Source organism: Salvia splendens, chromosome 13, assembly GCF_004379255.2.
Source record: "Salvia splendens isolate huo1 chromosome 13, SspV2, whole genome shotgun sequence".
Taxonomy (NCBI): domain Eukaryota; kingdom Viridiplantae; phylum Streptophyta; class Magnoliopsida; order Lamiales; family Lamiaceae; genus Salvia; species Salvia splendens.
In genome coordinates, this window is record NC_056044.1 from 22649039 (window position 1) to 22660765 (window position 11727).

The window sequence follows — 11727 nt, forward strand, 5'->3', positions numbered from 1 at the left end:
GTAGGATGACTTCCTTCCCTTCCACAACTTATAAGAAGTAACCTCTTTTCCTTTGAGATGGATTTTATTCAAGATATAGTTGGCTGTCAAAACAGCTTCCCCCACATGTTATGTGGTAATCCTGAAGTCAGAAGCAGTGCATTCATCATCTCTTTTAGAGTTCGATTTTTGCGTTCTGCAACACCGTTAGATTGTGGTGAATATGGAGCAGTTGTTTGATGAATTATACCACTTGCATTGCATAACTCCTCAAACGGGGCTACATATTCGCCTCCTCTATCGCTTCGAATCGTTTTGATTTTACAACCAAGTTGATTCTCAACTTCGTTCTTATAATTTTTGAACGCTTCTATTGCTTCATCTTTACTTCTTTAAAGATAAATGTAGCAATACCTTGTGCAATCATCTATGAAAGTGATAAAGTACTTTTTACTACCTCTAGTTTGCACCATCTTTAAATCACATACATCCGTGTGAATTAATTCAAGGGGTTTTGTGCTTCGTTCAACTGAGTGAAACGGCAACTTAGTCATTTTTGCTTCAAGACAAATTTCACATTTATCTTGGGTATCCACTTCATTAGCCTTTAGTAAATCTAAATTCACTAATCTTTTAATGGCTTTTGAATTTACATGTCTCAATCTACAATGCCATAAATTTGAAGACTCGGTCAAATAAGAGGAAGTAGATGCTTTATTATTATTAGCCAATGGCTTTGCAACACTGCGAGTTGCCACACTATGCTTGAAAAGCCCATCGGTTATATAACCTTTTCCGATGGATTTTCCAAACTTATACAAAGCAAACCTATCAGACTCAAATACAGGTTTAAACCCCTTATTAACTAGTATTGATCCTGACACTAGGTTCTTGCGGATGTCCGGGACATGCAACACATCCTTCAACGTTATTGTGACGCTAGACGTCATCATGAGGATCACATTTCCGATGCCGAGGACTTCGGAGGATGCTTGATTCCCCATGTTGATCTTCCTTCCTTCAACCGCGGTGTAGGAGGCAAACTTGCTCCTATCTGAGCAGACATGAGCAGTAGCGCCGGTGTCGATGTACCAGCCACCCTTGTTATCAACAAGGTTAACCTCTTCAGTGATCACAACAATGAGGTCGTTCTCGTCCCAGTCCTTGAACTCCTTCTCAACGGCGTGGCAGCCGGCTTCTTTTTCTTGCTGCGGCAGTCCTTTGCAAAGTGGCCTGGTTTGCCACATTTATAGCAGACGCCTTCAAACTTCTTTGAAGGCTGCTTTCCCTTCCCTTTGTCATTTGGACGGTTTGGGAGAGGGCGTTTGTTGGAGGGACCGCCCCGCTCCAACAGATTGGCTTTGGCTTCATTTTGGGTGAAGCCCTTAGCCTTTTGGTCGCTTTTGCGCACATCAGCCTCAATGCGCAACTTCACGATCAAGTCTTCAAGGGTCATCTGCTTTCGCTTGTGCTTGAGATAGCTCTTGAAGTCCTTCCAGCTGGGAGGAAGCTTGTCAATGATCGTGCACCTTAGGAATTTATCGGGCAAGGTCATCCCTTCAGCCACTAGTGCGTGGATGATCATTTGGAGCTCTTGGACTTGCTCCATGACAGGTCGAGAATCGACCATCTTGTAGTCCATAAATTTGGAAGCTACAACTTGTTCAGCCCCTGCAGCATTATCTATGCTATACTTCTTTTCTAGGTTTTCCCACATTTTTTAGATGTGGTTACATTGGAGTATACATTGTAGAGGCTATCATCTAATGCACTTAAAATAAAAAATTTACATAGATAATCCCCTTTTCTCCAAGCTTCATAGTCCGCCATGACTTCGAGCCTAGTCTCTTGGTCGCTTGGCGCAGGCGGCCCGTTTTCCGTGAGGAAGTTGGCGACGCCCAATGTTGTCAAGTAGAACAACATCTTTTGGTACCACCGCTTGAAGTCAGATCCTCCAAACTTTGGTGGTTTCTCGGCAGGTGGCATCATTCTTGGTGCCAGAGGTGCCGCACTTGGTCCATGGAAGAAACCAATTTCGTTGCCCCCGAAGGAGCCAACAACATGGTTAGTCATAGAGCCCCCACCATTCATGTTGGGCATAGAGCCCGCCATGGTCATACCTGTAACACCCGCCTTTTCTTTAATTGTTTTTTTTCGTATCTAATCTCTTTTACCTCGCGTTGTGATCGAGTGAGATGTTTAAAGTAAGTATCATGTCGTCAAATGAATGAAGTTCTTTTAGCATTGAAGAACTAATAGCTAGTTTGAGAGGTTCAATTTACAAATAGAAGTCCAAAAGCATTTTTACAACGAGTTCGACGCTAGAATAGAATAAGAAAAACAATTTCGGACATCACAAGAGTCGTGCCGGGAGGGACTCGCGCCGGACAGCCGTGCCGAGTACCGGGCAGCCCCGGGACATCCGTCTCCCGTCCTCCGGGTCTTGCTCGATCACCACTTTTGCACTCCCGATACCTACACGAAAGGATAGACCACGTATCAAATACACTTTCGACATCAAACCAAGACAAAAAGTGGATAAGAACCGCATCACGTCAAGCACGTTTTCCAAAAAAAAACCGCATTAATTAGTCATCAAATCGAAACGAAAAGATGTGATTTTTGTCTTTTGTGAAAAAAAAATATATTCAAAATTCATTCCATTTTCTTCCCTTATCTATAAAATTTACCTCCATTCACTCAATTCCTTTACTTCAAAAACAAGAATTACCATCAAAGTTAATTCAAGGGAGGATATCATCAAGTAAGATATAGAAGGTGAAAGTTAAAGGAAAAACCGAGTTTCTCATCGTCACCTCTTCTTCCTCATCTCCTCGGAGTAAGTTCATTCAAACTATACTCTTTCATACCAACATTTATAGATCAACCATGCTCTCCACTACATGCTCAACTTAGCCATCATATACTTGAACCAATAGACTTGAACTTCAAACCATTTTATTTCCTTAATTATCTATAGACCAAGTATGCTAGGATTCTTTTAGCATGCTAAATGTAGAGATTTCATCCAACACCATCACATACTTTTCATGCTATCAAAGACTTGAAACATGTATGTTCATACTTAAATGTTCTTTAACTAAAATTTTGCAATCAAGAGTTTTAAGCACATTGTTTTCTTATATGAACAAACTTGAAACTATGAACTTCTTTCAACCACAATCTTAATATCAAGCTTTAAAACAATGACTTAACTTTAAGAGTTTGAACTCAACGCACCCCGCTGCCTCCCGACGTCGCCACTGCCCTCGACGCCCCAGCTGCCAGCGAAGCTCCGGCGGCTACAACGTCGCTCCGGAATGACCCTGCTGCCCCCCCCCCCCCCCCCCGACGGCGGCTGGGCTCACACGCCGGCGAGCCCGACAAAGCGACGGGGCTGCCGGACCTGTTTTGGAAGAACTGGAGTGAGAGATGAAGGGGAAAGCATGTGTATGTTCATGTATGTGCGTGTGTGTGTTAAAGAGAAAGAGAAAGATGAGAAAAGAGAGACGTACCTGGTGACGACGACGCAGCTGCGTGAGAGGGAGCGGACGGTGGGAGTACGAGCAGCAGCGTGACCTACTGACAGCGGCGAGGTGGACGGCGTGCAGCCGGCGGTGCGAGTATCGTTCGCCGGCGACGCAATGACCGGCCGAGCCCTGGTGAACGAAGAAGAACGAGAGAGAGTGAGAGATCGGTGAGAGAGAAAGAGGGGAGAAGAGAGAGGCGAGACAAATCTGATTTTGGGATGGTGATTATAGGGTTTACTTTTGAATTTTAGGACTTGGGCTCTTGTTGGGCCAAAACTTTAATATTTTTGTTTGGGCTCCATTAAATCTTTTCTTTGGGCCGAGAATTGAGAGAAAATGAGAGAGGTTTAGCTCTTCAATTTAATTGATGGTTTGATGGTGGTTTCCGATTAATTATTTAATCTTTTTAAATCATTTGGTTTGATTAAATAATTAATCTCACGATTAATTATTTTCTTTTCAAATCTCTAAAATCAATTAATATTTGATCTCTTGATGAATTTCTTATGGATAAGTTAAAATATGGGCTTAATGAGTTTTTTTGATTTTTTTTTCAAGTAATTAAAGTCTCTAAATTATTTAGAGTGCCGCGAGCTTGAATTGAATGAACTTTCTTTTAATCTAAACCCTGAACGTAGGATGCATACCTCATGTAAGATCATTGCATACCATCTTTTATGAATGTTCTTACGTGTTCAAGGAGTTGATTTTCGAAACCGAGCATGAGAAGGGTATTTTTGGAAGCATCGAGGTGGGCTTTATATCCAACACATTAAGTGTGAATAAAATTTATCAAGCATATATGAAATGATTTTTGTTTGATTAAATCGCACTTATTTTTTTTTTGCAAATGTTATCGTGCCATAAATTATTTATTTTATGATGCCTATCTGTTTTGGCTATGCCAAAAAGGAATAAAACAAATTCGGACTCCAATAGGACTGAAAATCCTATTCGAGTTAGTGTACACAAAGGAATGGACCGTGTGTCATCGTAAGGGTTGGCCGGTCAATGTGATCGTGGAAGGTGGCCACCTTCCCGACACACTATGAATTATCAGATATGGCGGATTACAAGGATGAACTTAGTCTGATCAGACGAACTTTATGAAAATGAACTTAGTAAGCTCGGGCCTTTAAGAAAAACCTCGTGTGTTACTGCTATGGCATGATGACAATGACTTTTTATTATATATGTGTAATTTTCGGCAATGTGTTCACTGAGTACCCTGTACTCAGCCCTGCATGTATTTATAAATGTGCAGGTTGAGTTGATGATGAAATGGTGGCTGAGTGAAGTTGGTGGCTGTCTCACATCTTTTGTAGGATTTTCTGTGGCATATGTCTTCACACATATTGCCGTGTTTTGCAACTTCTTCCGTTGTGCCTCGTTGTAATATTTTGTACTAAATAGGTCATAAGGACAATACTTTGTTTTGAGATGACGCTTCACAAACTCTCTTTTGGATTGTATAATCCTTCATATTGTCTTATGAACCTTTTCTGTCTTATCAAGAAGTGTTTGATGCTCCATTATCCTTATCCCCTTTCTATCCCCTCTTCTTATTCCCCTCCCCTAGTCACGTTTCCCCGAGCATTGCTATCCTTAGCAAGGTGCGGTCGTGACAGTACCAGCCCCGAAGGGACTAGCACCCGCATGAGACCCGAAGGCCCCAACATTCGTGTGAGACCCGAAGGCCCCAACACTCGATCCATTAAAGGATCCGAAGGAACCACTAAAAGTGGAACCAACCGAACCACCAAAGGTGTAACCAGTGGACGCCCCGAAAGGGTTGTCCCAAACCCATGGGACAGTTGAAGAGGCGGCTGAGAAGCCGGGGGTTGGCATCATCGAGGGGATCGATGAAGTGTTGACCGGTTCAGTGGTCGCCATGGTGGAGGAAATGGCGGCGGTGGTGGTGGTAGCAGCGGTGTTGGATTCAGTCGACATCTCCAGCAAATGTGTTAAATGTTTCGAAAGTTTTTAGGTTCAGTTTAGTGTCCAAATTCCTTCAAAAGCAAGTTATATCTCGTCTTGCGATTGTTGGTTTCTGGGATTACAAGAGATAAAAGTCGGGCGTAATACAAACCCAAAGAAGGAATACAAAAGGAGAAACTTAACTAAAAATTACGACTGAAATTGAAACAGTAACCGTGAATAAGTTTAGTCGAGTCGATGAGGCCTCTTCCCGCAAGACGAGATACGCCCCGGTAGTGCTCTCGGTTTGGCGTGTCGTCCCCAAAGGTAAAACGACTATGTCTCTGGTGATGCAGCACCGCAATCAACAGAGCTCTGGCGAACTGGATGGAGGAGAGGGGTTATCATTATAATGCACCCATATATATATATATATATATATATATATATATATATATATATATATATATAGTAGTGATAAAATATAAACTCATATATTATACAAACTTCAAACTTTTCAACACAACGTCAACACAATGTCAACACATTGTAGAATTTCAAGATTTTGATGTCAATACAATGTCCACACGGTATCAACCGTTGACACTGTGTTGATATTTTCTGTTGCTGTTATATTGTAATCTGTTGATATTTTTTAACAGTCCAGATTATAGTTTAGAGTTTGTATAATATTTAGAATTTAAGTTTGATTAATATGCATATAGACAGATTGGTGGCAAAGTGAGTCCATAAAAACTATATGGTTATAAGTAGATTATACTATTGATTTAGTAAGTGAAAACATGATGGTCCAAAATACTGCAAATAAAGTATTTTATTCGTCAAACTTAAGCGATACATTTCATTTTGTTAGATTATATATAGTGTGTTAAATAAAAAGAAAATACTAAAATATAAGAAAATAAAGAAGGTAAAACTGAAAGGTATATAAATTTATTTTTTTTGTCACGAAATAATGTTACTTGACTACTCCATAATTTTAGTGTACCCATAGTCTAAAACGAAGAAAATTGGATAAAACGAAAATACAAACTCGTGCCTGATTTGAACGGTCAGAAAGCACCGTGGTCGGCCGATCCAACGCCCCATGTTGCGCTCTTCAACCCACTACTCTCCCCCACACATCTCTCTGCCCTCAAAAAATCTCCGCCTCTGTAAATCTTTCTCTCTCTATCTCTAGATGTATATACACATAAATTCTTGAATCGCGTGCTTTCAATTTAATTTAATTTAATTTTTGCCCCAACTTTTTTGTCCCAAAAATGGCTGCCGCGATAGACACGACCATAATCTACAGACGAATTTCGACGTTTAGATACCACAATTCCAATTACCTACACAATTACAGCTCAATCACCACTCGGTATCGAGCTTTCACCTCGAAATCGAGCCGCCTCCACCACGATACGACGTCGTCGCCTTTCCTTCTGCAGCCGCAGCCTAGGGTTTCCAAGCTGCAAGGGTATTTTCTACGGAATCATAAGTTTACCAAAATCTACGCCAACAGCCCACGCGAGCACGACACTGATTCGGCTGAGAAGCCCGAGGCGGGGACTACGGGGCCGGAGAGCCCGAAGAAGCCTGCTACGGGCTCAGGCCGGAGGGAGAAGCAGGGGAAGAATAATTGGTGGGGGAATAATGGTAATAAATGGAAGTGGCAGCCGATAATTCAGGCTCAGGAGATGGGGGTTTTGCTCATTCAATTGGGGATTGTGATGTTTGTGATGAGATTGCTGAGGCCTGGGATTCCGCTACCGGGTTCGGAGCCGAGGACGCCTACCACGTTTGTTAATGTTCCGTACAGTGAGTTTCTGAGTAAGATAAATGGGAATCAGGTGCAGAAGGTGGAGGTTGATGGTGTGCACATCATGTTTAAGTTGAAGATGGAGAGTGGGGCTGCGGAGAGTGGGGTTGCTGAGGTGAATAGTAAGTTTCAGGACTCTGATTCTTTGTTGAAGTCTGTGACTCCCACGAAGAGAGTAGTGTACACCACCACGAGGCCGGTTGACATCAAGACGCCGTATGAGAAGATGTTAGAGAATGATGTGGAGTTTGGATCTCCGGATAAGAGGTCTGGTGGATTCTTGAATTCTGCATTGGTGAGTTGGTGTTAGATTTGCTTTTACTTTTTGCTGCCAAATGTTGAGGGGTTTGTTCTACATGATTTTGAATATCTATGACAAATTGACAATAAAGTTCCAATCTTTTTGGAAAAAATATTGTGATGCAAGGTGTTTTTAGGCATGGAATATGGTGCTCCTTCTATACTTTAAATGCTCCTTAGCTACTTCTGATATAAATTTCGATTTTTTTAATGCTTAAAAAACTTGATAGCTGATTGGGTCCTAAGTACTGCTTACAATTCGCAAGTAAATGTGATTGCTGAAGTGAAACTCCAAAAGGCTTACTTTGCTAAATTTTGTCATATCATTATGTGATCATCAGGATCGAGTAAGTTTCAAAATATAATATAAACCCGAAAAGTATTGTTTTTTTGTTGGTGATCGTCAGGATCGAGTAAGGTCACAGAAAAATAAATTCTGTTTGTTTTATGCCATCACCCTTCACATAGATATTCTACTTATGTGATATGATTTTGCTCTTTCCTTTTTCTGTTTTACAGATAGCTTTATTCTATGTCGCAGTGCTAGCAGGGCTTCTTCATCGGTTCCCTGTAAGCTTTTCTCAGGTAATAATAATCATGCTGCTTATATGTTGTTCCAGAAAAAAAATATAATGGGCAAAGTTTAAAATTCGCCTGCAAAAATATAGCATACACCAGGGCAGCTTAGGAACCGAAAATCTGGAAATTCAGGGGGAGCCAAAGTTTCTGAACAAGGTGAAACTGTTACATTTGCTGATGTTGCTGGTGTTGATGAGGCAAAGGAGGAGCTGGAAGAGATTGTGGTATGTTAGACTTTCCATAAAATTCTAATCCTATGTAAATCATGCTAATCTAGTACGTTTTCACTTTCGCATTTTAGCCTTGCAGGGAGTACTCAAATGGCTTATTGTTCAATATTCTTGTTTTCTTTGTCCAGGAATTTCTCAGGAATCCAGATAAGTATATAAAACTTGGTGCACGCCCTCCTAGAGGTGTTCTCTTGGTGAGTTTTCTTCTACTCTGGTAGCAAATATAAAATCTCAAACATGAATGAAAACTGAGATTGGGTGCTATGTCATGTTCAATATTTACTGGAGATAGCTTTGTGGATATATTATAGAAATATACTACTTCCTTTGTTGAGCAATTTAGCAGAAACTTACTTTCTGTCTCTAGAGAAAATATTTCTTAGGTATATACTATCTGGAGATTCATTAGATTTATAATGAAATAGATTGTTATGTTTCAATTTACTTTAATTATCTGTATAATTAGCTAAAACTTTTTTTTTCTGTTAATGATTTTCCATACCCCGAAATGACTGAATCAAGTGGAAATCAAACCCCCATTTGTCTACAGGTTGGTCTACCAGGAACAGGTAAAACACTTTTAGCAAAAGCTGTTGCTGGGGAGGCTGATGTCCCTTTCATCAGCTGTTCTGCAAGTGAATTTGTAGAGCTGTATGTTGGTATGGGGGCATCTCGTGTAAGAGATCTTTTTGCTAGGGCAAAGAAGGAGGCTCCATCCATAATATTCATAGATGAGGTTCCTCCTTAGTTGCTCCTTCACGATGAATGATCAGTTTACAAGTTTCTGATTACCAGTTCCTTGATATGTAGATAGATGCTGTAGCCAAGAGCCGTGACGGTAGATTCCGTATTGTGAGTAACGATGAGCGGGAGCAGACCTTAAATCAGCTTCTCACTGTAAGGCTCTGAAATCTAGCTTTCTTTTTTTTCTGAAGCACTTTTGATATTCTGCTGAGCTGAAATACACTTACTAGAGAAGTACTGCAGGAAATGGATGGATTTGATAGTAATTCAGCAGTGATTGTACTCGGAGCAACTAATAGAGCAGATGTTCTAGATCCTGCACTTCGTCGGCCCGGCAGATTTGATCGAGTTGTTACGGTAACTAGATTTTTTTTATAGCTTTCGTTTTTAAGAATGGTACAGTTTTAGGCATTTCCAGTTGTCTGTATGATAAGATGCATAATTCGGTCATTAGGTTGAAACACCTGATCGGGCTGGAAGAGAAGCTATCTTGGATGTCCATGTTTCTAAGAAAGAACTTCCTCTGGGAAAAGATGTTAATCTTGCTGATATTGCTTCAATGACCACGGGATTTACTGGGTTTGTTTTTCCTCAGAATTCCTGATTTATTTTGTTAACCTTAAAAACTATACTGATGTTTTATTTTGCTATCTTTTGGATATTGTGCAGGGCAGATCTTGCAAATTTAGTAAATGAAGCTGCTTTATTGGCTGGAAGGAGTGATAAATCCGTGGTTGAAAAAAATGATTTCATCCAAGCGGTTGAGCGATCGATAGCGGTAAATATGCACTCCCTTTTCATTTCATAAAGGGGCATTTACCATTCTTATCAGTGAGCGAATCATTGCAAACCAAGTTAACATGTTGCCTAGGAATTGTTGTCACATGCTTCATTTTGGTTTTGTATGCCTCTTTGACAGTTTATACTATGCTGCAGGGTATTGAAAAGAAGACAACCAAGTTGCAGGGCAGTGAGAAAGCCGTTGTTGCACGCCATGAAGCCGGTCATGCAGTGGTCGGAACCGCTGTTGCAAATCTTCTTTCTGGACAACCTCGGGTTGAGGTAATAACTTTGTGACATTCGCTCTTGCAAGTTTTCCTCCAGAGTCGGTCGTTTAGGGTCAACTGTTTTGGAAAAAGTTGAGCTGATTAATGTTCTTAACCATACTGTCAATGTTATTGCTGCTGCGACATGGAGAAATAGAGTATGGTAACAGGCATGAGAACAGTAACATGATTAATTTTGTTAATTGTTTTGGTTTCATCAGAAGCTGAGCATATTGCCAAGATCCGGAGGTGCCCTGGGGTTTACATACACCCCTCCAACCACTGAAGATAGGTATTTGCTCTTCATCGATGAGCTGCGGGGGAGACTTGTTACTCTATTTGGCGGACGTGCAGCAGAAGAGTTTATTTACTCTGGGCGTGTATCAACCGGTGCACTTGATGACATTCGACGAGCAACCGATATGGCATATAAGGCGGTGGCCGAGTATGGCCTCAACGAAACTGTAGGCCCCGTCTCATTGGCAACTCTTTCTGGTGGCGGAATGGATGACTCTGGCGGATCACCGTGGGGAAGGGAACAAGTATTACTCTGCACTTTCCGTTATGTCTCTTTGTTAGTCAATTATCTTTGGTCTCATGATTCCAAAAATTGATTGCATTATTTTACAATTTGATAGGGCCCCCTTGTTGATCTTGTTCAAAGAGAGGTTACAGCCTTACTGCAATCAGCACTTGACGTGGCACTCTCCGTTGTTCGTGCAAATCCTACAATCTTGGAGGGTCTGGGCGCCCACCTCGAAGGTATTGCCAATGAAATGTTCTGATTGATAACTAGGCATCTGAATCCGAATTTTTTACATAAATATACGATTGTAGAAAATGAGAAAGTAGAAGGCGAAGAGCTGCAAGAATGGTTGAAAATGGTGGTTGCCCCTGCTGAGCTCACATTCTTCATCAGAGGAAAACAGAGGTCTCTTCTCCCACTGCAATCGGGTTCTTGATGATGAACAATGACATCCACTCCCGTACATTTTCGCGGTGTTTTGAAAAGCCAAAATGCTCGAATGGAGGAGGCGAAAGACAGGTAGCAGAACTTGGTGGTCGACGCTCTACTTTCGCGGCTCTGTATAGCTATAACATCTGATATAGCTAATTTGTACAGTCTTACTGGAAAATACATGTTTGAAGGATGGCCATTGATACAGAAAGACTCGTACTATTAAAGGAAAATTGCCTCTTTAACTTTATTGATGCACAAAGTGGCAGTTTGTTATGCAAATTGGCTAACTTGCATTCTATACTAGTATCTTTTGTATACATCACTTTCTCTGCTCCACTTATAGAAATAATTGTTTATAAATAAATGTGTAGCATCTCTCTTTCGATTATAAGTAGGATAAAGATAGCATGGAGTGGAAACAAACATCAATTTAGCAGTAAAATATGTGGCTGCATGCATTAGGTATTATAGAAAAATTTGAAGAATGAAGCAAGAATGGATAAAAAATTTGACATTTCTAACATAAAATACAGGCAGAATCTTCACTTGAAATGCTCCTTATGTCCCCGAAGAATATGCACTTGGTTCGACACAAGTTTTAATGCAAATTTGATAA

General features: G+C 40.8%; 1 protein-coding gene and 1 long non-coding RNA gene across 2 annotated transcripts; one reads left to right on the forward strand and one right to left on the reverse strand.

The window, feature by feature from the left end:
• Positions 1 to 2193: 2193 nt before the first annotated feature.
• On the reverse strand, positions 2194 to 3709 carry LOC121760345. Its single transcript, XR_006041879.1, has 2 exons — positions 3495 to 3709; positions 2194 to 3385 (listed from the first exon to the last, which is right to left on the reverse strand). It is a non-coding gene; the product is annotated as an uncharacterized LOC121760345 (long non-coding RNA).
• A 2804-nt stretch (positions 3710 to 6513) lies between these two features.
• On the forward strand, positions 6514 to 11428 carry LOC121762387 (ATP-dependent zinc metalloprotease FTSH 7, chloroplastic-like). Its single transcript, XM_042158255.1, has 13 exons — positions 6514 to 7546; positions 8071 to 8136; positions 8220 to 8354; positions 8489 to 8554; positions 8911 to 9096; positions 9171 to 9257; positions 9348 to 9461; positions 9559 to 9683; positions 9774 to 9882; positions 10041 to 10166; positions 10372 to 10692; positions 10789 to 10912; positions 10988 to 11428. The coding sequence occupies exons 1-13, from the start codon at positions 6710 to 6712 to the stop codon at positions 11110 to 11112; spliced, it is 2421 nt and encodes an 806-aa protein (XP_042014189.1). The 5' UTR covers positions 6514 to 6709; the 3' UTR covers positions 11113 to 11428.
• The last annotated feature ends 299 nt before the right edge of the window (positions 11429 to 11727 follow it).